General features: G+C 40.2%; 1 protein-coding gene across 4 annotated transcripts in view; it reads right to left on the bottom strand.

The window, feature by feature from the left end:
* The window catches only part of Pka-C3 (Protein kinase, cAMP-dependent, catalytic subunit 3), a 54,830-nt gene that overhangs the window by 17,295 nt on the left and 10,683 nt on the right, over positions 1 to 26,852 (bottom strand). For all 4 annotated transcript variants that reach the window (XM_086976855.1, XM_022789073.2, XM_022789074.2 and 1 more), the window contains one exon: positions 23,917 to 24,122. In XM_086976855.1, the coding sequence (XP_086832981.1) occupies positions 23,917 to 23,992 (76 nt within the window). In that variant the 5' untranslated portion in view covers positions 23,993 to 24,122. The remainder of the gene's footprint in view (positions 1 to 23,916; positions 24,123 to 26,852) is intronic.

Consider the following 26,852-nt stretch of genomic DNA (forward strand, 5'->3'; position numbering starts at 1 on the left):
CGCTTCTATCATGAAATGTCCCTTTGCGTCGGTCCTTAACTCACCTTTTTGTCTCGATTGTCTAAATGCACTTTTCGTAATAACGCAATGAGCGGAGTATTAGTGGGCCATCTATCGTCCGTTGTTTACTTATTTATTTTGGGGAGGTTGGGGCTTCGTTGCACCGTTGGTTTCTTTCTCCGTCTATCAGCTTCCATCCCTTTCTCGAAGACGACATGACCTTGGCCGTGACAATAAGGGTCTTTCATATTCAAGGAAGGCCCCTGTTTGGAAGCATCTAGAAGGTCTACGCAGTATCAGAGCTATTAGCAGCCGTATAAGCGAGAACAGTGTTGAATGTGACGCAAAACGACGAAATTTGGTTTTATTGGAATCCCTGCCATCGAGACTGAAACTATTACCATTTAATCGTATAGTGACGATATATTTAGCACGAACAGCGCACAAGTTCGCTTCGTTGTAGTAATTACCTGTTCCGCTTTGCCAATTTGGCCTGGATAGATATTGTTATTAGAGGCTACGTGTACACAACACTTACGTCGAAAAATATGATGCGGCTATCATGTATCGGTAATCACACGCCCGATCTTTATACGAACATTCAGCATCGTTGCTGAGTTAGGTTCCGCAATGTAAATACCTCTGCGCATAAGGCCGAGGGCCTAAACAAACAAACAAAACGATTCGAAATAATACAATTTGAAGCTGTCGGCCGCATCATTGTCGCCTTCAGTAGCGCGCGACCACCTATAAGTCGATCGACTTATCTGCTTGACAAATAGTTAACAAAATTAGAATTATTACCCATTCAACTTTACTCATTGTTTACATTACGAATATGTAATGCAGCTGCCGTTGCTATGGTTACTTTCTTACTTTCCATGTAAAGGAAAGGAGTATGTTGTTTCACTAGCCGTTGCTAGCTATGTGTGTGTTGTTTACATTTGATACTCATCTGGCATGTGACCTAGCATACATACGATAATGATGACTGACTGCGCTCGGGTGGTTCCTATTGCGGTCACCATGATGATGCGTACTCGGTGCGTGTACTACCGCTATCCTTTAAGTTCCAGCTTAGATAGCCGCTTCTTCTTCTATACATCCCTCGATTATACGAGACACGACTCAAAGAAACACATACGTGCATTCATATGAACGTATGGTGAGACAGCGCTACTGTGATAATGAGAAAAAACGTTCTTTAAAATAGCTAATTACATGAAGCATTAAAATATTATCCGTAGCTAATTGTTTCTATTACCTTCGGCTGGATAGAATGGAAAAGCCCAATTAGACTGTGATCCAATTAGAAGTTAAAATACTAGTTTTGGACGTCGAATTATCTTGTGGGTGAATGAAATGTCACTTCGAGACTTTGAGCTAGTCCTGCACAGAAATAAGGCCCTAGAGTTTACCTTATCCAATAATACGTTTTTATTGTTGGCATTGAAAATAGAACAATGTTAGTAACGAAGTCGCCAAAAATGGTTTCAGATAGTTCTAGGTTTGATTATTAATATGTGCCCTCGACTGACGATTGTGTCCGTGCCACCTTCACGGTGTTATTCAAGCTGAAGTGAATTGTATAGTATAAGTATTTGGTTCAAGATTGGCTCCCCTCGTAACTTAACCCGCATACCAATTTACTAATAAAACAATAAACACAGGATAATCAGGCTTTAAATTTCCAATTGACACAAGTCAAAATTAAGGCTATGAATATTCGCTGTTTTTTTGTCTTTGACCGTTTGCTTTGACAGGTACTCGATCATCATTATTGGTAACGTGTGAACAGACCTAGCCATCCGCACGCGTTTACTACAACAGGGAAGTCAGAATACATAAATTAACTGTGGGCCAGGCCAGCGAAGGTACTATTGGGACTCATTATCACTCATCACCGTATTTCGAACGAAGTCATCAAGACGTTGTTGTTCCCGAACAAGCGGCCTAATATATCGGTGAGACACCATGCGCCGGTCTTCGGTGTTCGCCTGCGGGGACGATAAGTCCAAAGCAAAATGGTCATACAACCATACACATCGTAGCATGTTGGCTAGATGATTTAAAATTTTCCCCTCAGTGCGACCTCAGTGGTGGTAATTTTGCCCGTTTGCGCTTCAAGAGTAGCGCCCGACCAGATAAGCTCTCCTGCCTTGGTCCAAGTGAGCGCCTTCATTTATTCGGTCTCGCCGCTTCTACCCTCAAAGCGTGTTTCTTTGTTTGCAAATAGGTGATTACTTCTCTAACCATCTTTCGTTGTTCCCGGCTGATACAGCCCTCGCTTAGTTAACTCTGACTAGTCCATGTTAACCACTGTGCCAGCTCTGTACACACATAAAACTACTTAGTTCTGAAGTGAAGCGTGCTATATGGACAGATATTCGCGACTATAGTGGTCATACCATATCGATGATTACGGCTTTTGCTTAATCAAGATGGTTCACTTAAGCGTTGTGTATCGTTACCAAACGGCGGGTGGCGGTTACCAACAGGTAAACCGCGTTCTTATGACTACTAGCTGTACATTTGCTCATCGGGCACAATAGGCCGGCTACCGATATGAGCGTGAGTACAGTAAAAGCCGACCAGGTGTAGATCGCGCTTAACTGTGTGTGTGTGTTTGTGTGTGTGTGAGAGTGTGTGTGTGTGTGTGTGTGTGTGTGTGTGTGTGTGTATAATCAGTTCAGCCTGACAAAACCGCTAGTAAGGAAGATCTGCACATCCATAGCTCGTCTAAATGGACGAGCTCGTGCATAACGAGCGCTCGGACCGTTACGCCTTTCTCTTAGCCTAAGTGTCCATACTGCCTACCTCCTCTACATATGGCACAAGCGCAAACCGCTATAATGAGTAAATATATAATGTAATATAGAGGATGTCTAAGGAGACGGCCCTACAGGTGAGCACTGTCGAATATAAGCTTATCAACATGAAAGTATAATTTGCGTAACGCCTTCAACCCACCCTGCAACGGTTTGAGGCGGGGAAGAAAAAGGATTCTTGTTATGTTTTGCACATCTGAGCAAAGCTGCTTCATCAATGGGGTAGGTGCCATTTATTGTAGCGTATAGTTACTCGCCAAACCTGATCAACTATCAGTTGGAGAATAAGAGTCTTTTCACGTTGATTCCTCTGTTTAATCGGCTCATCTTCTTTAGCCCGTATGGTGAGTTATTAAGGACATATAAAACGATGAACAACAAATTCACGATCTACCCGGCACGCAGTTGCCCTGCCAAAGTGAGCCTGTGGGCAATCACTGTGATCGTATGAATTTTGTTTACGCGTTGGGCAAACACGTGAGTGCAAGGGCACATGTCATCTATGACGATTTGCACAACAACTCGAGAAAAGATTTGGCTGGGTCGCTCAAAGTCATGCTACTACCTGTTATCAATTAGCAGTTGGGCAATATACGTAACGCGTATTTCTATAGATCTTAGCTGAATCTCTCCCGTGGGCATCCAACCCGATCGAGTCAGTTACTTTTGGCTGCAAAGGGAATAACCATTCTACTCTATATTATGGTTATATATGTAAATGCGCTATTGGCCTATTGTACGTAAACGGAGAGCCCATAGGTCAAAAAACATTGCATGTTGCGTGTGCATGTACATTTCGACACCAAACCCTCGTACACAGAATTGATAGCACATCGGCCTGCAGTCAACGAGAGACTCTTTTTTTTTTTTAATCCTTTGGCTTTGCCTTGCTCACGAGAAAACAGAAAAGCTATTCGACGTGGAGGAATTGTTGGTATTAAATTAGCAGTAAATCACGGGGGTTGATAAATATGTACGTGCCTACTAGTCCCCTCTGTATCCATTATGTGATGTTTGGTAACACCAATTCAATTGTTGATTAATAAGACGCTGTATTTCCGAAATCTATTACCAATTTTGCTTAACGTGCATTCTTCATAGAATAATGGATCTATGCATTATAGAGAGCCTATTCACGTTTGCGAGAAGATCTTCGTCAAGTTCGCAAAAAACCACGATACTTGTACACTTGCACGAAGTAGTTTCGGTCGATTTTCGTTGCGTCGAATCTTATAAGTTATCTGGATCAAACGTGATCCAAAACAATCATCTAAGACAGCCCTCTGACTTTACGTTTCGGTTTATTCAAGCGCTATTTTTAAAGAGCGGCTGTTGTATGGTAGTGTCAAGGATCAGCCCTTGCTGTTACTAGATATTAAAATGGAAAAAGAATATACTTAATCTAAAACATTACCCATGTATAATAGCTCGTGTCGCTTTCAGCACGTTGTTTTGATACATATTTTGTCGTAATTTTTTCCTAGTTGCGGCTGATAAAACATAGTAGGCATCGCGACTTTCGTCTTCTTATTCGAAGATAATGGTCATAAGGCAAATTGCAAGTATGGAAGGATTTCGCGGACTGGATTCTATTCCTGATGAGCTATAGGCTGTAATATTTGGAAGAAGCATACAGTTGTGTACGAGCAAGCCACTTTCTAAGACAAAAGTAAAAGATACTTTTTACAGACATCTGCGTTCATCGTCTGTGACATCAGGACCCATTTTTTACCTAGCGTTTGCTGCCAGCGCAAACTACTAACAACAATCTATGTTTACAACTACGATGGAAAAAAAGCGTTTGCGGCTTATGCATTCTTCACTAGTAACAGTAATAACTGTCATTATTATCATCATATACGAGTGATCTTTAGGACATTGTTCTTTCTAGATTAGCGCCTCCAGTAACGATCCTTATTTTTGTTTTACTTCATTGTAAATACAGCACAAGATTAATTTTGCAGAGAAAAATAATAACATCATTCATGCAGGTTGCCTGATACGCGTTTTTGGCAGAATTCAAAACACGGACCTCTGGTCCCTTTGATCCTAACATTTGGTCGTCGAAACCGCTGCGATAGACACGTTGCTAAAAATTTTAGACCCTCTACTGATAGTAGTTGTACGCAAGGGGTGGCGACCATGTTCACGCAGCACATACGTGGATATTACTAGCAGTTATCGTTTGGATATCGCTGATTTGTATATTCTAGGGAAATCGTTATTTAGTAACTTATTACGAAACCTGAGCACCGGGTACACTTTTAAACATATAGTGGTGGTGCTTTTCAACAATAAATAGCACGCAAAATCTATTTGACACATGGATTTCAGCATGTCAACGAAACTGCATATCTCTTCCCTCTGTCAGGGTCGCGAGGCATCTGTAAACTTATTGGGACCAAATATATTTATTATGACTAGTACAATCGAAATAATCAAGACAACATGGGCACAAGTTAATCGTTCCCACTTAGTAAGGCGACACGAAAATGGGATTATCTAACTGGCAGACTGGGTTGAGATAACAAATCATTGTGCACAGGGTGCATAGGGTGTGCAACCCTATGCAATGATTTGTGCAACGATTTTGGAGGAAAGGGCATAGTGCCGATTTGCCTATAACAGTTACCGTGATGATGTATCGTATCTTACCATTAGACCATAGCAAAAGCTTCGCTAAAAGCTCTGATAAAGATGCATATGAAATTTTTAGTTAAATTTCTTTGGGAAACCGGAAATTATATATGCAAAATGCCCACATATGACTCGGAAAAAGAAGCGAACTAATCTTGAGAATGCAATGAAACCCCATGCGCTATTTGAAGCCATAGAAACGTAACATATTTTTCCCTGTCAGCTCTGTCATCAGCCCTATAAAAAAAAGAAAAAAAAACTCAGAGAGATACGTCAAGATCATTAGTTCAATTTCCGTTCTCTTAACATTTAGTCATAAGTAGGTCGAAACATGTTTGTACGGCAATGTAGCACCACGAACGAATCTAACGAAATGAATTTTTCGAATACCAACGATGATCACCTTAACATATGAGCGTAGTCTAAAAAAGTACATAAAAATCTTCAAGGAAATCTTCATAGATCCAAAATAATTCTAAAGATAAACGCGACGTAATTTGGATCACATTTAGATAGGCTTATATACCTATTCTATGTTTTCATTCGTTTTTATCCATACTATAATTGATTATCTTTTTTTTTTTGTTCTAAAATTGCTGCTACTGTCATTAAAAAGACTTATAATCTACTAAATTCTAACTTAAATTAGGTGCCATTTGTGCAAGTCCTAGAAAAACAAACGAAGATCAGTAAGATTGTTTCAATATTTATGATTAGGTCGTGATGGCCATTTCCGTAGCGTGTACAATACTAACTTAGGTGTCGGCGGAGGTATTGGTCCAGGTTACAGGATTGTCACTATCGGTTATGTTTGCCTCATTTAGGGTACATTATAAGGAATGTATTTAGACCTGGAGAGACACTCCAGCTCAAGTTAAACCCTAGCTTCCACTAGGTAACAACATCTATAATGAGCCGTGTATATTCGCCCGTGTCTCGTACTCATACAAACGTTCATATATTGTTACGCATTAAGCTTATTTGAATAAGCTTGGTTACGTATCGTCGTTTGAAGGACAGCAGACATTGGGCCCGCCGTGTCTGATGGCCTGGTGAGGCCACTCCATCAGCTCACGGCAAGAGCTATCGAGGCGCGGAAGAGAAGGAACAAATCGACAGGTAAAAACGGCAGCGTGACTCTCTTTTGGCATAGTGTGTGTTAACTGACTCGATTAACTGGAGGTAAACAATAGACGTCCTCTGTGTATTATTACCGACAGTACAATCTGTCCAGCATTTGATTTGTTCTCGTAGGCTGTTGTCTCGCGTACAATCTAGATGCTCACATAGGGATGTCACCCCAATAAGAATCTGTGTGAAAACGTCAGATTGATGGGTCGCAGGTTAAACGCTAAAGAATATCAGGCAGTGCTCGATTTACATACACGTGTAACTAAATGAAACCCATTATCGATAGAACCTGAGTAAAAACATAGCCGAAGTCGATATTTGTGTTATTAATAAGAGACAGCCTGATCTATTCGTTTTATTCTTTCAGACTGGTTATTTTTATCGTTTCGATGGGCGTGTGCGAATGTAAGAGAGCCAATTAAGCCCAATGCATGCAGACGATACTGAAAACCAGTTGTGTATATGACCATTGAGTAACGAAAAGGAATACTGCCTATTGTATACTGTTAGTACCACGAGGTGTAGGCACTATTTTCACTAACCAACTAAGGCTAGGACACAAGGGGTAACTCGTCAGGCAGATTTTTTTGAGTTCTAACATCTGAAAAACCTGTAGAAATGTTAGAACCGATCTTATTGACTCAAATAGAATCAATCTTAAATCAAAGGCAAATTAAATGTTCGTGAAAGTGTCGCTGGGTAACCGGAAAAAAACAAATTCTATCTCTGGATAATTAAAAATAGGATTTTTTTAAAAAATAATTTAGGATAAATTATTGCCAATGAAGGGTAAGAATGACAATTGTTTACACTGTTAATTTATCTCCGTATAAATGCCTTTGAGTCAGCATCGGCCAACGAGTAAGGTGATAAGAGATTACTGCTCCTTTTTCATTCCCGTCGTTTCGCTTACGACCTCTGCGATTAATGAATGGTTATATGTTATTGACAGTTACTTAAAGCGGTTCGTCAAATATAGGATAATGGCCAGGATTATAGGGTCTATGTAATTCAGCTCAACTACATACAATACGTATGTTCTACAAACGTTGGCTCTTATTTAATGAATTTTCTGCTCCCTCTTTGTGTTTCTCCACCTCCTCCTCCTCCTTGATGCAGGTAACTTGGCAAGGTGTCCATGGGTCCACGAATTATCAGCTGAGTCTGCTTAGCTTGAATACGCCGACAGAGGTGGGCGTTGTGTAGGAAACGAAAGTTTCTCCATAAGCTGCTTCAAGTTTTCTTGATCTGTCTTTTATATATATATATATATATATATATATATATATATATATATACATAGATATATAGAGAGAGAGAGCGCAACAAGCTCAGTTGCCTCAGTTAACAAAGAAAGTTAAAAAAACAAGGGCCAATTAGAAGCGGTTGCTAGGCCCGAAATACGACGAAGGGCACCAGTGCTTGGTCGAACCGGGAAAAATGATAGAACCGAGATGGAGGTCACGGCCGCCGCATCGCTGCCAAGGATAGTAAGCAATGAAACGAACCTCCTGCCTTGGCCATGTTTTTTCTGTTGAACATTTTCACTCACACGAATTGTTTAATTATATGTGCTTGGTGGGACTTCCGTTAAACCAGCTTTATATCAATACTAGAACAATGTATAAACCCATACCGAAAAGCCCTGAAAATTTTACAGCGGAGTGGCCTTTTGGTACGGAGATGGTGAGATAGAAATATCCTAGCGGTTGAAAAGTCTTTATTTCATACGTGTGAAACTAGCAGGAAATATGGAAGATTCTTGAAGTAAGGAGCGGATCTAACTGTGCATCACATTTACCATAGGGAATTCGGACGCCGATCTCTGTAGTCTTATGATACATGCTATGCTGTGATGCCATTGTTTATGTCTGAAATAATGGTAATACTAACTTTTTAGTAATGGTGGAAATGCTATTCGGATGCACTGTGTAATTAAATCCGGTTGTTATTTTTATGTTTTCCGTATCCCGTGCTACTTTATCAGATGTGAATGAACAAAGACGCTCCAAAAGGTTTTTTAATATTCTGCACAGACCTTAGCCTAACGTTGTATACCCAGAAAGTCAAACAAAAAAATTAAGAAAAAATTGACGTTATCCTGCATTATTTTTCTACCTTTAATTTTAAAATAAACGTTACTGTCTAATATTTTCACACAACGAATATATTGAGCTGATAGCACGGAAAGATACCCTTGAAAATCGCAACCAATACTGTAATTCTTAAAAAGTCACATTCCTTAAACGCACATATACGTTAATAATTACGTCTATTATAATAAATGTGTGTTATTAAGCAACAACTATTTGCTGCTACTTTTCATCGAACTTCTGCCTGTCTCGCAAATTGCCGCGTCCAATAGTACCGGCTAAGCGGAAAGAGCTGAGCTGGCCGCAGCCTTTGGCTAACTCAATTGGCAGAAATAAGTAAATAAGTTATTTCCTCAATGATGCTAGCTTCTCGAGTTGGGATTTACACAAACAAAAGGCAAGCTGGACAGCCTTTGAATGGATACGCAGGAACACAATAGTAGCCGTCGTCCGTATCGGTTCGCTTACGTATTGATAATGTTCCTCCATTTTTACGTAAATTACCAATTACCTTAATAGGACATGCGTCTCCGAAAGCGATATTACGAAAGTGAACATTCAAACAAACAAAAATCACTATGCACGATTAACGCCTTGTTTTTTCACCAATGTTTTTTTTAATATTCCTTTCCTTTTTGGCTGTACCAACATTTTTTTTAGTCGTGCTTGCTGATAACGGACCCGTTTTATAATCGCGTGTCGTCTGCTAGCGACAGCGATCGAAAAATAATTTATTATTTGAACCAATACACGTTTATCTGCCAGACCGTACGGTATGTCGTATGATTATTCGCTTTTACCATTATTGCTATTGATGTTTGCTATATAGGTACGTAGAAGAATCGCTGACTGTTGCAGCCATGTTGTAGGCCTCTGCTGGTACTTTTCGTCAATCGACGAACGACAGCGACTGCAGCAATAGAAAACTCAGATGTAGCAGTGGCAGTAGTCACAATTATAGTGCTGATGATGCTGACAAAAGTCAGAAGGAGCAATATGTATTCTGATGCAATAAGTGGCGCACACTTCGCTCTAAAAGCATTGCTGACGTCAATCGTTTAATGTTCAACGGAGATTGAAGTAGCGGAAGGGTCGATGCTGCGATGACTGCAGCAGTTATCGTAGAGACGACTCAATGACAATCGCGAAGTATAGCAGAAAAGCAAGAAGGCACAACAGCAGAGGCCGCCGCGGTCGCCTGGTGCCGTTACGGTAGAGTGACCTGTGCCGCTGGGCGTGGCCAAAGTCCTGTTTGCTCTTACGCACTGCAGCATCTCACTTGGTTAGACTGTCTCTGTGTTTACGGAGGCCTTGTAAGCACAGCACGCCTGCTTGAAGGCTGCTAAAACGACCGAGATAACAACACATGCGGCAGCATTTTTCGCAGGAAGTGGTCTGTTTCCCTTTTGTACTTGATTGAGTTCGGCCTCAGATTCCTCATGCGCAGACCTCTGATACGACGGCTACGCCACGATGTGTGCCGTCGCGAGCCATATACTCACGAATACAAAGATCTAAATACCTCTTTGCTTTAACGTGTGACACATAATTCGTAAACAGTGGATCAGTGATGGTGTTCTTTTGCAGCACTACGAAGGAACGTTTAGATCGATAGAGCACACTGCACGGACTTCATACATCGCTCGTGTCCAACATATATAGAAGTGATAGAGATAACGGCGAGCTCATGCAGCTTTAACAAAATGAACACGATTTGCTATGGTTGCGAGCTACCGAGAGTTGGGTCGAAATGAATATGACGAAAAAGATGGCATGAGACGGATAGACGGAGATAGCTTGAGAAACTACTAGTATCAACGCTGTGGCGGCGCAACCCATCGGCGACCGGGCTTGATCTTCATACATTTTTTTCCACGTGCCTGTCTACGCACGTATGCACGATGTCGGGGAGGGTCGCCGTAATAGCAGCAGTAGCAACGGCAACAGTACCTAGCTGACACGGGTTACATTCTATTAATATAGTCGTTCTGTCTGCTGTTTATTCCATGAAGGGTAGAAGACTGCGAGCTTTGCTTTTTTTTTGTTAGAGGCTCCATCAGTATTGGTTCTGGTCAGGCGAACAGTTTCAATGTTGACGTTATCTATCTAGCTTTCTAGAAGGCTCGAGATCTCTCGCCTCAATAAAGATTATCTTCAAGATGTCAAACCGCATCTCTCATTGGTGTGCGAAGAGCCGACATTTGCAAAATAGCTGTGACGTCGACAGCCTTTCTGCCGAGACGGGCAACAACAGGCCCTGTTCTTTCTCCATCAAACGAGGACCACAATAATGACCTATGCACTCAGATAACTAGTCCGCACACACCCACCCGTTGTGAAGCCTCTCTAGCGCTCGTAATATATGTATAAATATATGTGGCCATGCTATACAGATCTTGATATACACGTGAAATGTATTATTTATATAGCCGCAGAGTTAGACGAAAAATGTTCACCTACATTGTTGAAATCAACACGTGTATGCACTATTTGCAGTCATTTACTAATGTATTGTAAAATGGAAATTTATATCAATCGGACAACTTTACGTACCCAACAACCGACACAATTGCTCATTGGCCTACTTCACTCTGTCATTATTGTTTCTACTTCGCATTCATCTTTATCACAACGGACAAGTCAAAGATCGTGGAAACCATTTGCCTAAATTGGGGCAAACAAATTTCGTCGAGGCTAGTAGGACACATGACTTCAAGACAGTAAGGATCGTATTCCTATAAGAGCTATGAGAGATTATCCACTAGGTTCAATATATCGATCGAACTGAATCGTTATTGATATTATACTCGCACAGATTTCTCTGTGCAAGTATTACCGGAGGCAACTGCGGGTACCCCTCGATTTCCATTCGGGATCCTTACTAGTACTATTACAGCTTGTGTCACTAGCAGTTTAGTTATCGGGTTACGTACAGGCCGTGCACCGATCGTGCAAGATCGGCGGACGAAGAACGTCAAAAACGCCTTTCAACAGCAATTCGACTTCTTAAAATCAAGTTGCCTAGACTTAACAAGTCAGCTGACAATACAAGTACCACATACACATATTTCATATTCAGGTTGGAACTCGTCATCTCGCTTCGGCTATATTGAATCAACGCTTTGCTCGAAGAGCGAGCCATTCTACCTGTAACAGCCGTTGCGGCAAGAATCGAGCGGGAGTACTTTTGCAATATAATCCGTAACGTTGCCTTAGCAGTAGTACGTCCGACTATCAATGATTAGCCACTTTCAAGGCCATCTGAGTGGCTTCAGGTAGGTAAGGTACCAGGCCTGCCTGAAACACCAGTTTCAAAAAACCAAGTGAACTAAGCGTATATCAATAGATCTGTGTTTGTACCAACTTTCAAAACACACGGTTAATGACAGGTTTAGAAACGACGAAGTAAACGGTCAGACCAAAAGCAGCGTTCGCCCAATATACGTACTCAAAGTGGCTCTATCTTTCGGAATAGGTACTCGTGATTAGCCACCAGATAATGCGTATACAAGGCGTATCGAAGAAACCCCAAAAGCACCGCTACACATACTAGGTGGTCATTGTGACGGCCGCAAAGCTTCTTCGGCTTGCTTTTAAGCAATCCGCGACAGAGATGTTCTTGACCTTACAGGTGACGGCCGCTCGAACAAGATAACGCAAGAACGTACTAGCCTACAGAAGGACAGTATACAATACCGTCTGTCTATTTATCTGTCTGTCATACATGTTGGCGCTATTCCCTAAATAGGGACTTGGTCTTCCTTCTAGTTTGTTGCATATCAACGACAACCTCATTCGACTAATCTATCCATCCGGACAATGGATTGTTTGCAGCATGACAAGCTGTCGATTGAGTGTAGTAAGAGTAATGGAAGTTTATTCTACCAAGCTTTGGACTGCTATTTGATGGTACCCTTGAAGCCTGTCTTTGGCCTTGGCCAATCGAAGGATATGGCGTGGGCCATGTCATAGCGTTGAAGCCGTCGCCTTAGTAGCGACGACGACAGAGAGACAGTGGTCTGTTCGTACGGAGAAATCAGAGGTAAACAGTGCAATAACAAAAAGAGCGAGCGACTGATAGAGAGCAATCTCTCAATCGATTAATTCAAACCCGCTGTTACAAGCTCTACTCGCGACATGCCTGCCTATCCACTCATCGAGATGCTTCAAATATTGATACAAAGTCAAATATACGCACGCGGGGCAGCTGGTTCAATAGCCATCTCTCCATATAATTATCTCTATTAAGGCAAGTTTTAACATACAGCTTTCATGAGTCAAGTCGCCAATGTTGATGTTACATTACAAAGCGGCCACTTCGTCGCATTAAGCTCAGAATTAAACGTCAAATATTCTGTATAATTAGTGTTTTGAAATACTCTGTGAGTACATTTAGTATGTTTATTTCAAGATAAAATCGGATAACCGTAGTGCTGGCTTAAGAGACGCTGGCTTTTTTCCAATATTTGCCCTCTTTAAGTGGCTTTTATTGCAGGCGTTTTTGACCTATCAACTATGAGACGGCTACAGTGCGCTGTCTTTTGATGGGGGCTTCGTAAAAAAAACATATTCTACTAGTAAAATGGTAGCCGAATAATAACAGCCGACCTAACGGCTTTTGAGCGCTTCTTCGAACGTGGTAAGTGTCATGAAGGTAAAGCTGTTCCGACTGAGCATTTTCGTTGAAAAATGTTTATGAAAAATATGTTCTGAGAAAAATACCAAGTTGTCAAAAACATTTTTTACACAAAGTTCCAATTTGTTGACGCCAATTTTTTACACCAATTGATGAGCTAAGTAAAAATACAACCCAAAATCCCATATTTATTTCAACGTGAAAATGGCTAGATAGCTAGTTTTTTTGTTTGCGCAATACTGAAGTAAAATTTTTTTTACATCAAAGTTCTATATAAGGTTATTTGTACTAATCGAAAGTTCTTCATGAACTGAACTTAAATATAATACATGAAAATGACGTTTGAAAAGTGGAAATTTCTATAAAATAAGTTGGGTTTTATTGACACCAATCGATAGATTTTGACGAACCCGTATTCATAACTAGAACTTGATACTCTTAAGTTGCGTTAAGTTTGCGAAAACTCTATCAATCCAATTGTGTTGCTCATATAACAGTGCTATAAAAAAAAGTGTTGCCAATGGCGGTTTAAGCGAGTTTTTGACAATATACATTGATTTTTGTGAAAAAAATCTACAGAAAAAAAGAACACAAAATACCAAGGACGACGTAAAAGTTCGTTAAAGAAAGTCCGACAAGAGAGATTCTGAAGTTTTGATAATATCCCGAAATCGATACGCTGATCATCTGGATTTACTAACAAACAAATAACAGCAGAAGTGGGTCTGTACACATGCAAATGTAAATGGATGAGTGTCACAAAAACAACGATGTGGAATCAGAGACAATGACTAAAGCCAGATTTGGGTGAATTCAGATGAAAAATCACAATCAGCCTCAGCTTATAAATTAACCGCGTAATTTAAACATGCAAGAATAATGCTATGCAGTGCTACTGATGCTTATAAAAAAGAAAGAGGAAAACATGATGATATAAATCGAGGATTAGCCAGAACAAATATACAGGCCCAGTGTATAATCTTTAAACAATTGGACTATTGATTATAGTTCATGCGGCCTCCGCAAACGGATTGTTATATAGTCCTGCTTTTGATCTAAGAAGTATGTTAAGGATAAAGAGACTGTGAAAATCTATTAACCAATGTGTTTAGTTCGTTTCTCAGTGTTTCGTCTGCAGTGATTACGTTAGAATGGTAGGAACATATTTTTAGGCCACTCGAATTTTTTAAAGTGATTTACCCCCTACTAAGGTTATTTTTTCAACTTTTAGTGGCATTCTTTCACCGATCGGAGCTTAGATAGATTCCTTTACGAAGAAAGGGAGCCCTTATTGAAACGATTTATTTTTAACTTATCTTCAAACTTCTGCCTCTTCCCTCGAGAACCTTGCACCATGTTATATGAATCTGATAGAGCAGAGCCAAAGTCGAGTCTTAAGGATTTTTCCACCTATGCTGTGTCCAGACCACATAAGTTCTGAGACGTAGCAAGATTACAGCGATCGGTACTTTGTCTGTCTTCTCCATCAAATCCTTAATCCAGTGGGACAACTCGAGTTGGTTTGTGATCTTCATTCAGGGTTTCACTGCGTTTAAGAAGCCTATGGTGAAGCAGCTTTTTCGAACCCTAGCAAATCTTGCCAAGTGTTCTTGGCCGACGGTTTGAGATACAACTATTCCTTAACTGAAGTTTGTCGTAACACATCTGCCCTGTATAAGTTCTGTAAAGAAATTTGGTACTTCTTTTTGCCTGTGTTCATGTGGTTGGCAATGGCTCTACCCCGGATTTCCCTATGACTCCCTTCAGATATTCTGTAAAGAATAGGACAGCGGCTTACACCTTATAGAGAGTTCCTAAGGTCTTCGCAGAATAAAAAGGCCACTAGTGTATAGCCATTCTTCTTTGTGCTATTCCGGGGCGTAGTTCATAGTACAAATTAAAATCTCCAAATCTGAACCGATGAGACTGATTTCGGTACCAGATACTGCTTATTTTTCTTGCCCTTATACACCATGCTCCTTGTTCCAGTTGCACCACTTCCGAGTGGTAAGTAGTAAAGAATGAAACGCCAAATATGCTGTTTGTTGGTCTTGTATTTCGTGCTCGTCGAAACGCTGGATCAAAAGCGAAACGTGGGACTACAAACTCACAATAAAGGGCTACAAAATGTAAACCCTGCATTAAATTCGAAAGAATCCAAAGGAAGAGAACGTCAAATTTAAAGCGAACCAGCAAATCAAATACGCAACAAACCAGATTTAAAAGCTCTTTAAATTTTTCCTTGACCGATTTGAAATGTTTACATGCATTTTAAGAGTCTGCCTGCCATAATGAGGGCAGAGCAAGTGGTTGCAAGGGATGTAGAGATGACTTAACTAGACAAGCGTACAAATTCATATAAAAAATAAATCAACAGATTAATGCGGAAATAATGGGGCAAATTTCTTTTGAATTTTTCAGGTATTAGAAATAGTCTTTCAAGGACCGTGGGTGTTCGTTTATATAATGTTCCCACATGGTAAATGTTGCGCAGAACGAGATACGATACTAATAAGATATCTAATTTAATTGGTGGCTATTTATTAAGGTTAGGATAAATATCTATGCTATATTTGTTTGTTTACAGTCTTTCCAGAGTCATCTAAACAAGCGCAATAAAATTTACACTAACAATTATAGGACAAAATGGCCATTATAAGCCGTAGACAGATAGACCCATTTTACCTCGAAATAAGCACTTACGATTCGAAGCTTCTTCTTAAAAGCGTATTCATTTCGCGCTTTTTTTTTTTTATGACAATTCCAATGGCAACGTCTACAGCGAAAACGCCTGGTCCGTATGACGAACATAGTCCAGCAAGGTAAACCAACTAAAAAGTTTACTAAAAATAGCATCATCTCACATATTGTTAACGTGTTCATACCTTGAATACGAGATTATCACATTAAGCATAGTCTTCTTAAATGTCCTGTAATTCTAGGAAATGCCACACAATCAACATGACGTCTTTCCACTAATGTAGAACATATCCATGTTGGGTCATTCGATGAAAATACTCCTCGTTTATTCAACGTGACTTGCCTAAATTACCAGACCCAATCTTACAACTTATATATATAATAATTAATTCCTAAAAAAAATTGCGATAACTTCGCCACAAGATAAAGCAGCCTTGCACTTCAGAGCTGTATATATTGAAGCTGATCTCGTGGTTCAGAGTATCGGTTCAAGTGAAATGTCCCAGCGGTACTGCTCAACCACAGACGACTGTTAATAGACGACAAACAACTTTGAGACATCGTGTTCTTCACCTAAGTGCCTTCGACTAGAGCTTCAAATGAATTTACTTGTTCCATATTACTCCGTTGATATATATTAGAGAGTGAATAATTTATGGTAGTGTACAATAGTAAACAAACCTAAAACCTACTATATGACCTTCTCGCGTTCGGTTTAAAGTTTCACTGCATTTCTCAAGTTATCAACGAACATTATTGTGAAAATACAATATGTATGTTCTGATGTAAGACTAAGCGCGCGTTCCGTCTTTATTAAAACGAAGTGTTTGCCTGACGTTCAGAGCATGTGAGGTAATCTAATTTCGAGTCTAGGCATAGACTCAATTCGTTTCGTACCGGAAGTTAGCTATCTGAAGCAATGCTTAAAGGCCTGAAATATTGAGACGTCTTGCTAAGTTACAATGGTTCAAAATCTTTAGCACCCTCGAACTCTAAACTAAGCATGTCAGAGCCAATAACTTCCAGTTTATGACTATAACGATTAGACAAATATTTGTATCTAATGATGCGTAAATGCGAAAGGACATAGGTCCGTACACAACTTGATGGAGGACAACGTTATTAGGTATCGTCTAGGGTTTTGGGGAAATCGACGCTTTTATCATTTTTGCTTATATCTGGCACTGTTTGCCTGGACGCGTTTCTACTCAAAGATTTTACGGCAAGATAAAACCAGTAAAATTTAACAATCTTTTGCTAAACCTGAATTTACACTGAGTTATTATAGGTTTTTGCTTTTGATTATGCTAATTACATGCCTTGCTGTCTCAAGTGAATACCTGATGATTTGCAGAGTTCTGCTTGAATCAACCTACAGGTCTAGAAATTTTAAGGTTAATTAACTCCAAAACTTTCCGCGATCAATAAAACTAGCTTCGGAATGTAGCTAACATAGGTCGTAGGCCTTCCGTGACTCTCAGGTTCAATAGCTATAACGTTTCCATATTATATTTCGGTCGTCATCATTAGACGGCATTTAAATGCTTCCGGTGCTGCTGATTTTCAGTATCTTTGGTACACCCCGTAAATACGTAGGTCAACGACTGTGTGATTAAAATGTTAGCCTGAGAATAGAATTCTATCTATCAGTAATCAAATGGTGCTGCTACGCGTTGTTCATGATTGTCTCGGCTTGTCAAGATACATTAGCTGGTAAATACCGTCGAGTAATGAATAGGTTTCCCTACATATACGGAATTAAGTGATTGCGTCTGAGTATAAATCCGGCGAGACGAAAAAACCATTCCACCTGTGATTTGTGTGGATTAAGGCTGAATTGCGCCCTTAACAAGGAAAGTAACGTTTTGGCAGCCGACAGATGTGGCCTAGAATCAGCTTCGTTAGTACGGATCATCGGTAGCTATAGGCTGTGATGCAAAGGTGAGATTTCCCACTCACCTTCGGTATATAGTTAGCAGTAATAGTCAATGATGCATAAATGAATGTGTCACTTATCAAAAAGTCCATAAATTCAACTTTAACTTTAGAAAAATATCCTGTCTGCTCGCGTCCTACGAACATTGGAACGAACGCCTTTTGAGCATTTTCAAGTGTTTTTTCAAAAGTGTAGTATTTTTTGTAAATGTTGCATATGTGATCCAGTCATTATTGTAGCATGTTAGTTTTGATCCACGCATAAACTTTATAATTAAATTCGATTCTATAAATTTCAAAACAGATGTACGAATGTGTCAACCTAGAGACTCAGCTTCAGTATAATCACCCATACTTTCAACAAGCTATCGGAAAGCGAGCTTGAGAGAACTCCACACGTGCAAGATCATTCGTAGTAAACTTGGCAGCAAGAGCGGCATTATCTGTGCGTGCTCTGCAACTGCTTTAAGTCTTTTAACGTTCGTGTGTCGCACTAATGGCAATCTTGAGTTGCGTCGAAGCTAGCCACATGTCCGCCCTTGGCAAGGAACGGTGGACTAGTCACGTCTAGACGTCTCGGCGCCGTAATCTAGTGTACTCGGGAATAATGACAGAGGTGTTGAGAGCCTGCGCAGGAGCCTCGTTGCAAAGCAAGCTTCGAGAGGCCGCCAGAATTACGTACTCTCTCGGACGCGCCGGAGGGGCTTGATAGATAATCTGGAGCTGATGCCCGAGTGGGGAAGCACATGAAGGGGTGAAGACGATGAAAACGGCCATTCGTTTATTGTTACTAATCTCGCTTACTTCTCATTCAGTTACGAACCAATGGTAGGGCCACGTTAACGTTATTATACATATCATTATATCGACTCCAAAAGCGGCAGCGATTGTTAGCATACAGTCCGATCCGGCCAGACGTGGCAATCCCACAAAGGACCTAGTTCGAACAATTGATCAGGCGACATTTTGGCAGATTATAGTGCTGCGAGCTCCTACAGTCTCCGGGTTTACTTGATGCCAGCACGTACGTAGCCATGGGCCACTCTAAGCATATTAGTTCACCATGTCAATTATATGTAACTTTGGGTTGTAACTCGAATTGCCGGATAAGTACTAACTAACTCAACGTATCGCGAGCGTTTGAACTTCTATTTCCAACCTCTCCTCAGACAATAGAGACTCTCATCCCCACACGAAAAAAAATTCACAGCGTTTAATCAAAGTTAGGTGTGCGGGTTCTGAACAATTTTAGGGATATATATAGATAACGGACTAACAAATAATGGTGGTAATAAAGTAAAGTTTGAATACATACATTACTACATAAGCGTATTATAGCAAACGTAATTCGTGTTCACGGTATGTAGAGCTCTAAATAGCATTAGCTCGCTTTTTACAAGGGAACAAATAATATGAAATGTTTCGCGTCGACCTATGGCCAGTAAAAAATTTGCATTGAAACCTAACCGCCTTTGGTACTTGAAAAGTAACGGTCAATGTGAACTCTCAACGAACTAAAAAAAATTTTGCCCCCGCTCTTTAGACGCCAAACGGTCATCGCTCTGCGTAGTCGTGATAACAAAGGCTTTGTCGATTGCATTTATTCTTTGTAAATGTTTAAGATACACATAAAAAATAAGCCCAATTTGGGGACATCGATGCCTCTATAAAACACCATACAAACAACGCCTGTGGCATATATATATATAAAGAGAGAGGGAGAGAGATCAGCGATTCCTCCTCCCACAAAACTCCACCTTTCGTAGAGCTGTTGTGATATGCCGTGTGGTTAATTAGCGAGACAATGATAATAAAAAAGATCTAAAAAGAGCTCTATACATCGTTAAGCATTAAGTGTTTATGTACATCCATGTACCCGTCTCTGACCACTTTACACGAGTGCGTTTATTTCTAGGGAAAAATGGTTTATTTTTCTCTAGATTCTAAGATTATCTGTTTAGTGTTGCTGACCGTATCTCTGGAATCGTCTTTAATCCCAGCTGAAATTAGTCAAAAGGAATCTGTTAGTCGGCCTTGAATTTCTGATGTTGTTGCCTATTGTACCGATCGATACCACCCATAAAATATCTTTCGGGGGATATTTAATTTTGCGATCTGTACATCACTTGGTCCAAATACAGTTATCGGTCTTAGATCATAGATACGCCAGGGCCACGTTTATAGTTAAGTATCGAGGAAGGTTGTTGTGAGACCTTCAAGGGCCAGGTTTCTTTGTTGGCGATGGCGGTCCCGCTAATCTTCGCCGTCACTACAAGGCAAGGGCTTTTGCTCAGTTCATTCATCTTCGAGTCTGGAAGTGTCTAACAAATGTTCACGCTCTGGCGATAGAAGAGCTAACAATTTTTTGCCGGTATTTCATTTATGACTAGAAGAAACATGTTCCCTTTAGCATGGGATGAAACGTTGTGTGCTTGTCTGGAAAACTTATTGAAATCTACTATTCGTCTCACGACCGTTGACGCTGCCAAACATACACGCTAGCCAGCCACCCTTTCCAATCAAAGACGTTCCACAAGGTCGCTGGCAATCCGGTTTCGGGCAGGAACGCCATTTCCGTTATAACGAAGTTTTTACTAAGGCCACATAGGAAGAATACTGAAGGCCTAATCAGTAGTACGAAATGATAACTCAAGTAGTCAAATTTCAACAAGTTGAAAGCCTTCAATTATTCGAGCTAGTTAAATGATGTGTCCAATGATGACGTATAACGTGTAGTAAATTCATATGCTACATGGGAAATAGAACGTGACGGTTGCACACATAAACAAATAATAATATTAGACTGGGGCGATACTTAATAACAAAGAATAGCTCTACCAAAGGAAATTTAGACGCGCAGCTGCTGATGATCCAACGGTACACTTAACTTTACCAGCTGCGATAGCTTCAGTAAATATAACTAGTAACGTTTTATTATTGTTTAATGGAAAAGAAGGGTTGACACTTAACAATGGCTATGCTGATACATGGACTGATGCACTGTGTTAACACCCGTAGTCCGGTTTTACAGAAACGTTCATTTTAATATTAACTCATAAAATCGATAAGGTTTGGATAGGCTACCTAACTTTTCTTTTACCTAGCTTTTGACAAATTTGACCTAGCTCGTCGGATCTCTTAGAGAGCGAGAGAGAGAAAAACACACGACAGAGGAAGAGCCACTGACGCGGCTCTGACGTGCCCTCGGAAAGACAATATGGTATAACCGACCGACCCTTTATATCCGCGACAAATCTTAAGGCTGCTTCCCTAGTCAGCTTCCCAGCGTAAAAATTCTTTAACAGGTTTCAGTGCCACAAATATCCTCTCTGTATATTCGAACGGATACTATACACTTTTTTTTCGTAAATCGCAACGCTGTGGTTAAAGAAATTAGGAAAATAAATCATCATTCTTGCCGACGAACGCCGAAAAGATATTGTGGGCCTCAGCAGACTTCTTGAACTAACTAACACCAGCAGCTGGTCCATGTTTAGACAAATATTTAAGGTAACCATTCACGAACAGTTAGATGTAGCAAACAAATGTAATTCTGTAGTCGAGTTAGCGCTTTGTGAGGTTCGCGCGTCGTTTCCTTCAAGTCTGCTTCCCTGAACTCCCCTAACACGAATCTGAGTTTAACAGATAAGCTCGAATCAGGTGCCGAATTAAACTCAAGCGAAATCATCTAAACAATAGCTAAACCTAAAACTCGGTATCCTACCAAAAGAAAGCAACAGAGACGTGGATGGCCACAGTACCTTGTCTGACTAAAATAGGATCACTCATAAACAAATATTGTATACATATGTTTAAGCCTGCACGAAGAGCTTTCGTTTGCCTATTTTCGAATCTAACAGGCAAGCTAAGTGTCGCTGGTCTTAATCCTTCGAATACCCACAAAATGAATATTAATAAAATAAAACATCTTCGAATTAGCAGCACTATACAGCTAGGGACGGCAGATTTCGATTGGAATAGGGCACGTGCTACACGTGCTTCCACGTAAGTCCTACAGAAGGTGTTTGTGGCGTTAAATAATATTAACAAGAGAAATTGATATTGTATAAATCTTTAGATGTCTGACTTTACGAATATATGCCGAATATATATATATATGCCCTCACCTATTCAGATCGTGCGCTCTTCTTCTTACCAGCAAAACAATGAATTGTTTTAAATTGACCTTTGAACACGGCTTCTACCGGACAAGTCAGTACAGTGACCTTAATGTTATTATATGTTGACGCTTTCTTATTAATGAAAACGCTTTCTAAATATACTGCTCCGCCTTTTTGTACATTGTCTCTCAAACCCATGATTCTCTATGCTGCTGTGTCCTAAGACAAAACTTCATCTACGTACGTAAGTCAAGCGTTAATAGTGAGCAATACAACGAGCGGTGATCTGGACCATTTTTTTGGACCCCTGCAATCTCACATGATCTACCGAGGTCGGCTAGTACATAAACTTACGTAGTCAGAACATACTGACAAAAATCAATTGAATAACAACGCCTATTCGTGTATCGCATCGTTCTGTAGTCCTGTTTATGTCTCATTGTTAAATGGGGCAAAAAAAATAGGTGACGGCAGTGCAGATTCATAAATCCATCAGCGGAAAACTTTAGTCCGAAAGCGGTCTTAATGGACGGAGGAAGCGAAGAGGATGACGCTCAGGACGCGCGTTGTCCGCAAAGATCTTTCAACTTTGATTCCAGTGACCAAGAATCATGAAGCGTAACAACTTGAACTATTTTTATTTACATTGCGAACAGGTTTGAGTCTCATTGTGAATAAGTATCACTTTGTACCCATAAACCATAGTGAAGCTGGCTGTTATCGTAGCTGATCTTAGCTGAAAGAAAAAGAATAGGATGCAAAGTAAAATACGTACCGGGAACTACTACTACAACCTCTGGAGGATAGAACCTTTATTTTATGGTATGCCACACACGAAATATTTTTAACCCAAGTAATATTGTTAGGTCGCGCAAACTGTTTGGAAAAGAGCCATTGAAGCCCGAAATCCTAGCCTTAAAATCGGCAGTTGATATGCGCATGAAGATTAACTATGGTAGTTTCCAAAACGATAAGTCTTTTTCCGGCTGCCATCGAGAAAAATTTGTCCTAGGTTGCATAGATGGCTATAATACGTTTTTCTTTAAAGTGTGTTACGGGATTGTCTGGGATCTATATGCAACGTGTGAAGAACAGCTACTTTAGCAGGACAAATCGTCCATTAATTAGTGCATGATTCCTGCAATAATTTTTCACGCAGTTGACGTTTTAGGCAGACGGTAGACTGTAATCGAATGTAGGTACTAACCATATGCATATATATACTTGTTGAGCATGTTCTGAATGAGAAATCCATGCTAGTTTTTAAGTAAGGTCTATAATACCGTGCAAGTTCGGCCCGAAATTTCATAGGTGCCCGTATACTGTGCTGAGAGGGCGAAGCATTGTGGAGAAAATTGGAGCTGGCATTCGCTAATTGATTTACATATGAATGCTAGTATATTTTGTTCTAATGACGGTGTCTTGGTAGCATATCCTCCTAGTAAACTTCTAGGCGGATGAAGGGGTCCAGGTACGAAAGTAGGCGCATTGGCGTTTAGCCGCCTCAAGCCATGCTTAACGGCGATACTGGATGTAGAACTCGAAATATTTAGTTAATACCACATTTTGACAAAAACATTTTTTTATAAAATGTCACAATAATCTAGCTTTTCTTAGGCTACCTTTCTAACCGTTATTTAGTGGAAACGCACTGCCAATGTGCAGCAGACTAATAACATCGTAGTAAATAAGGATAGCTGACATGCTTTTTACGTTTCAGTTCCTGGCGATTGAAGCCAGGCGTTATTGGTTCGAATCCCGCCAACGACGTATGCTACAAGACAGGTACAATTATATAAGAAAAATATCTTATTATTTATCCTTTGGAAGCTCACCGATGGTTTTGATGACATTGAGATCGCTGAATCTAAAACTGTAACTAACACCGTCGTTTAGCGGCGGTATCGGCATCTGATTTCCATCCTGACCGATGGGGCTGGTGCTGTTTTGGCATACGGCTAATGTGAAAGTAACGTCCTGGCTACCTCCTCGAGCCCCGTCGTTGTCACCCGACGATGAGGACGACGAGCTGCAGCTGCAACTGAGCAGATAATTGAAGAACAATTTTAAAAAACCCTCGCAGATGATGTTTTACAACGTGGCAATTGAGTTACGATGTTTAGTTTGTGTACGAGTAACAGGCAGTATTTACAATCGATCTTCTGAGTTGCTTGATACTTTGAGTCTTAACGAGACTAAGGCGTTCCGTGTCAGTCACTCGAAAACAACAGCTTTTTCGAGAAAAACTCACATGAAACTGTTTGAGCATCTGCTTCAGCTGGCTAAGCAGAAAAACACAAAAATATGTGACATAATTAGGAAACTAATCCATCATCTGTGCGTTTATCGATGGATGGATGTATGTATGTAGAATGCGTCCGGGTATGCCGGGTTCACTGGATTAAATAAGAAAATGCGAACTTAAAGGTGCAAACGAAATCACGCGAGGTGAATGTGTCGCACGTAGATAACAACGGAGAAATTGTAGTCTAGCAGAATAAACGATACAATCCTTTATTCTTCAGCAACGATAACGGCAAGCCATCAGCTATTAATTACACACAGATGCCTGTAATAGGCGCAAGGAGCAAACAACTCACAACAGTACTTCATTCGACCTATGCAGGGCAGATGCGACCTCATGCGGCGTTGAGCGTGGGGAACTGAATTCCACCCTTCAGCCCACTGGCTATTCGCAAGAAATTTTGTTATCAATCGTGTTTCTGTCTTATCGGGAAAAAAAAATCTACTATTTCCGCTAAAGAAAAATGCCTCCATATCGAGAAAGATGACGCACAAACATGACCTATCTAAGTATACAAAGTGTATGTCATTCTCCAATGACAGAAGATTTTTGCAAGATTTTGTCTAGTTTCGACTCCGTCGAGGATGGCTGGTGGACCACAGAGGACGACTGGGGCCTGGATGTATACTGACACTGATTGAAACATAAGAAATCTTGAATAATTAGCGGCTTGTCTGAAACGGTAGACATAGAAAAATGAAGGGTTAACCAACTAATTATGTAGTATAGTTTGAAGTGACCTGATTTACGTTTGGGTATTCCACATGTGAGCGCCTTCTTTACCGACATTTACAAGCGACTTTTTCCAAGGTCGCTTGTAAATGTCGGTAAAATTGCCAGCTTTGATCCCGTACGTATCGCCATGGAGGTGCCATTTATTCCCGACGATTATTTCGTTCTGTTATACGAAGAGATAGGTACGGATGAACTAAAATCCATTCATCGACGATGCGATCATCTCTATCCTATCCTGAATAGCGAGATGTTTGTCTACCTGGCTTGCAAATAGCCGAAAAAACATTATAATAGATCCTCGTTGGAGTTAGGCTCTCATCATACGCTTAAATACTATTCGTCTCGTGTCGTCGTAGAGACCTGATGTATTCCACTGCAATCAAGGCGTTCGTTAGCTGAGCTCTGTCCAATAGTAAATGAGTAATTGTGCCCAGTTCTATTAAATTCGACGAAATACAAATACGAATACAATAAAATTAGCCGAGTATATTATAATAAGTGATGTACCCAAGAAAGGGTCCTAGTAACTGGAAGTTTTTCATGGCTTGTTTGGTACTTCATTAGTCGACCTCAGATGCTTAAGGACCATCGCATCAGTCCTATAAATTTTATGGCATTGAACACCGCCAGAACAAATGTAGCGTCTTTGTCAAACTGTTCAATATCGTAAGATTTTTTAGCGCAATCTAGAAAAACCCGTATTACACGGTATGGGCCGCTGTGGTATAGATAAACCCTGCTGGTCGGTATTTGAAGCTCAGTATATGTTAATATTTCAAAACGATCATGATTAGTATAACTCCAGATAATGCTCGTTTGCAGGTTTCATGTCCCAGTTTCCCCTTTGTACTACGTTATCAGTGGGATTTTAAAAAACATTTTATAATAAGCCAATTCTTAGAAGCGCTTTGTGTCGCTCGAATTAGGTTTACAGGCGTTATAGCTAAATTTTCTCTCAGCGTAATGTTACATATTATACAATAGAAATACAAAATTTAGGACTAGACAAAGCTGTCGATATAAGTTTAAAAAAATATATATATTATTTAGCATTTATCAACGAATTTCCAAGCACAGAAACGCACTATTCGATATATACCGAACGAAGCTCAAACTGGAGATTATCTGGTTTCAAGTGAACAGCGTTATACCGCCTATTGTTCCATATTCGTCCACGCTATGCCGAGGCCAAAATGTCTACTCGAAAGACATTGTTGATGTAGATTTCGGCTGGAAACACGATGGTTGTTAGCTTCATTTAAATTATTTCTATGGAAACATGAAAATATCTCGTGCTATCACTATATACGTCTAATGTGCCTAAAGGTAGAGATACAGATAGAAGGTTCGATTTTTTGGAAACGGGACGGTGTCCTACGCGATATCCACAGACCAGACTTCTAGCTGGTTCTATCTACCAGAAGTTCGCTTCATAAGGACATGCTATGCTCTATTGTTATTTTTATTTTTTGGAATTACTTTTTCCACATAAATTTCACCAGGATACTATTTTAGCGTATGCTCTTATATTTTGGAAAACTTCTATTTATAATAGCACGAAACGTAGAGTTCACTCTATAAGTAGCTCTCCTATTTTTTGTCAAAAATTCACTGAACAAATTGAAATTAGGTTACCCTGTGACCGCCCTTCTCTTGCATTTCTAGACCGAATTAATATACTGCCTTGCATGTTAAGCTAGTTGAGCGATACCCAGCGTGTTCCGAAGGCAG

The sequence above is a fragment of the Varroa destructor genome, unplaced genomic scaffold (assembly GCF_002443255.2).
Source record: "Varroa destructor unplaced genomic scaffold, Vdes_3.0 BEIS01000001.1, whole genome shotgun sequence".
NCBI classification, from domain to species: Eukaryota; Metazoa; Arthropoda; class Arachnida; order Mesostigmata; family Varroidae; genus Varroa; species Varroa destructor.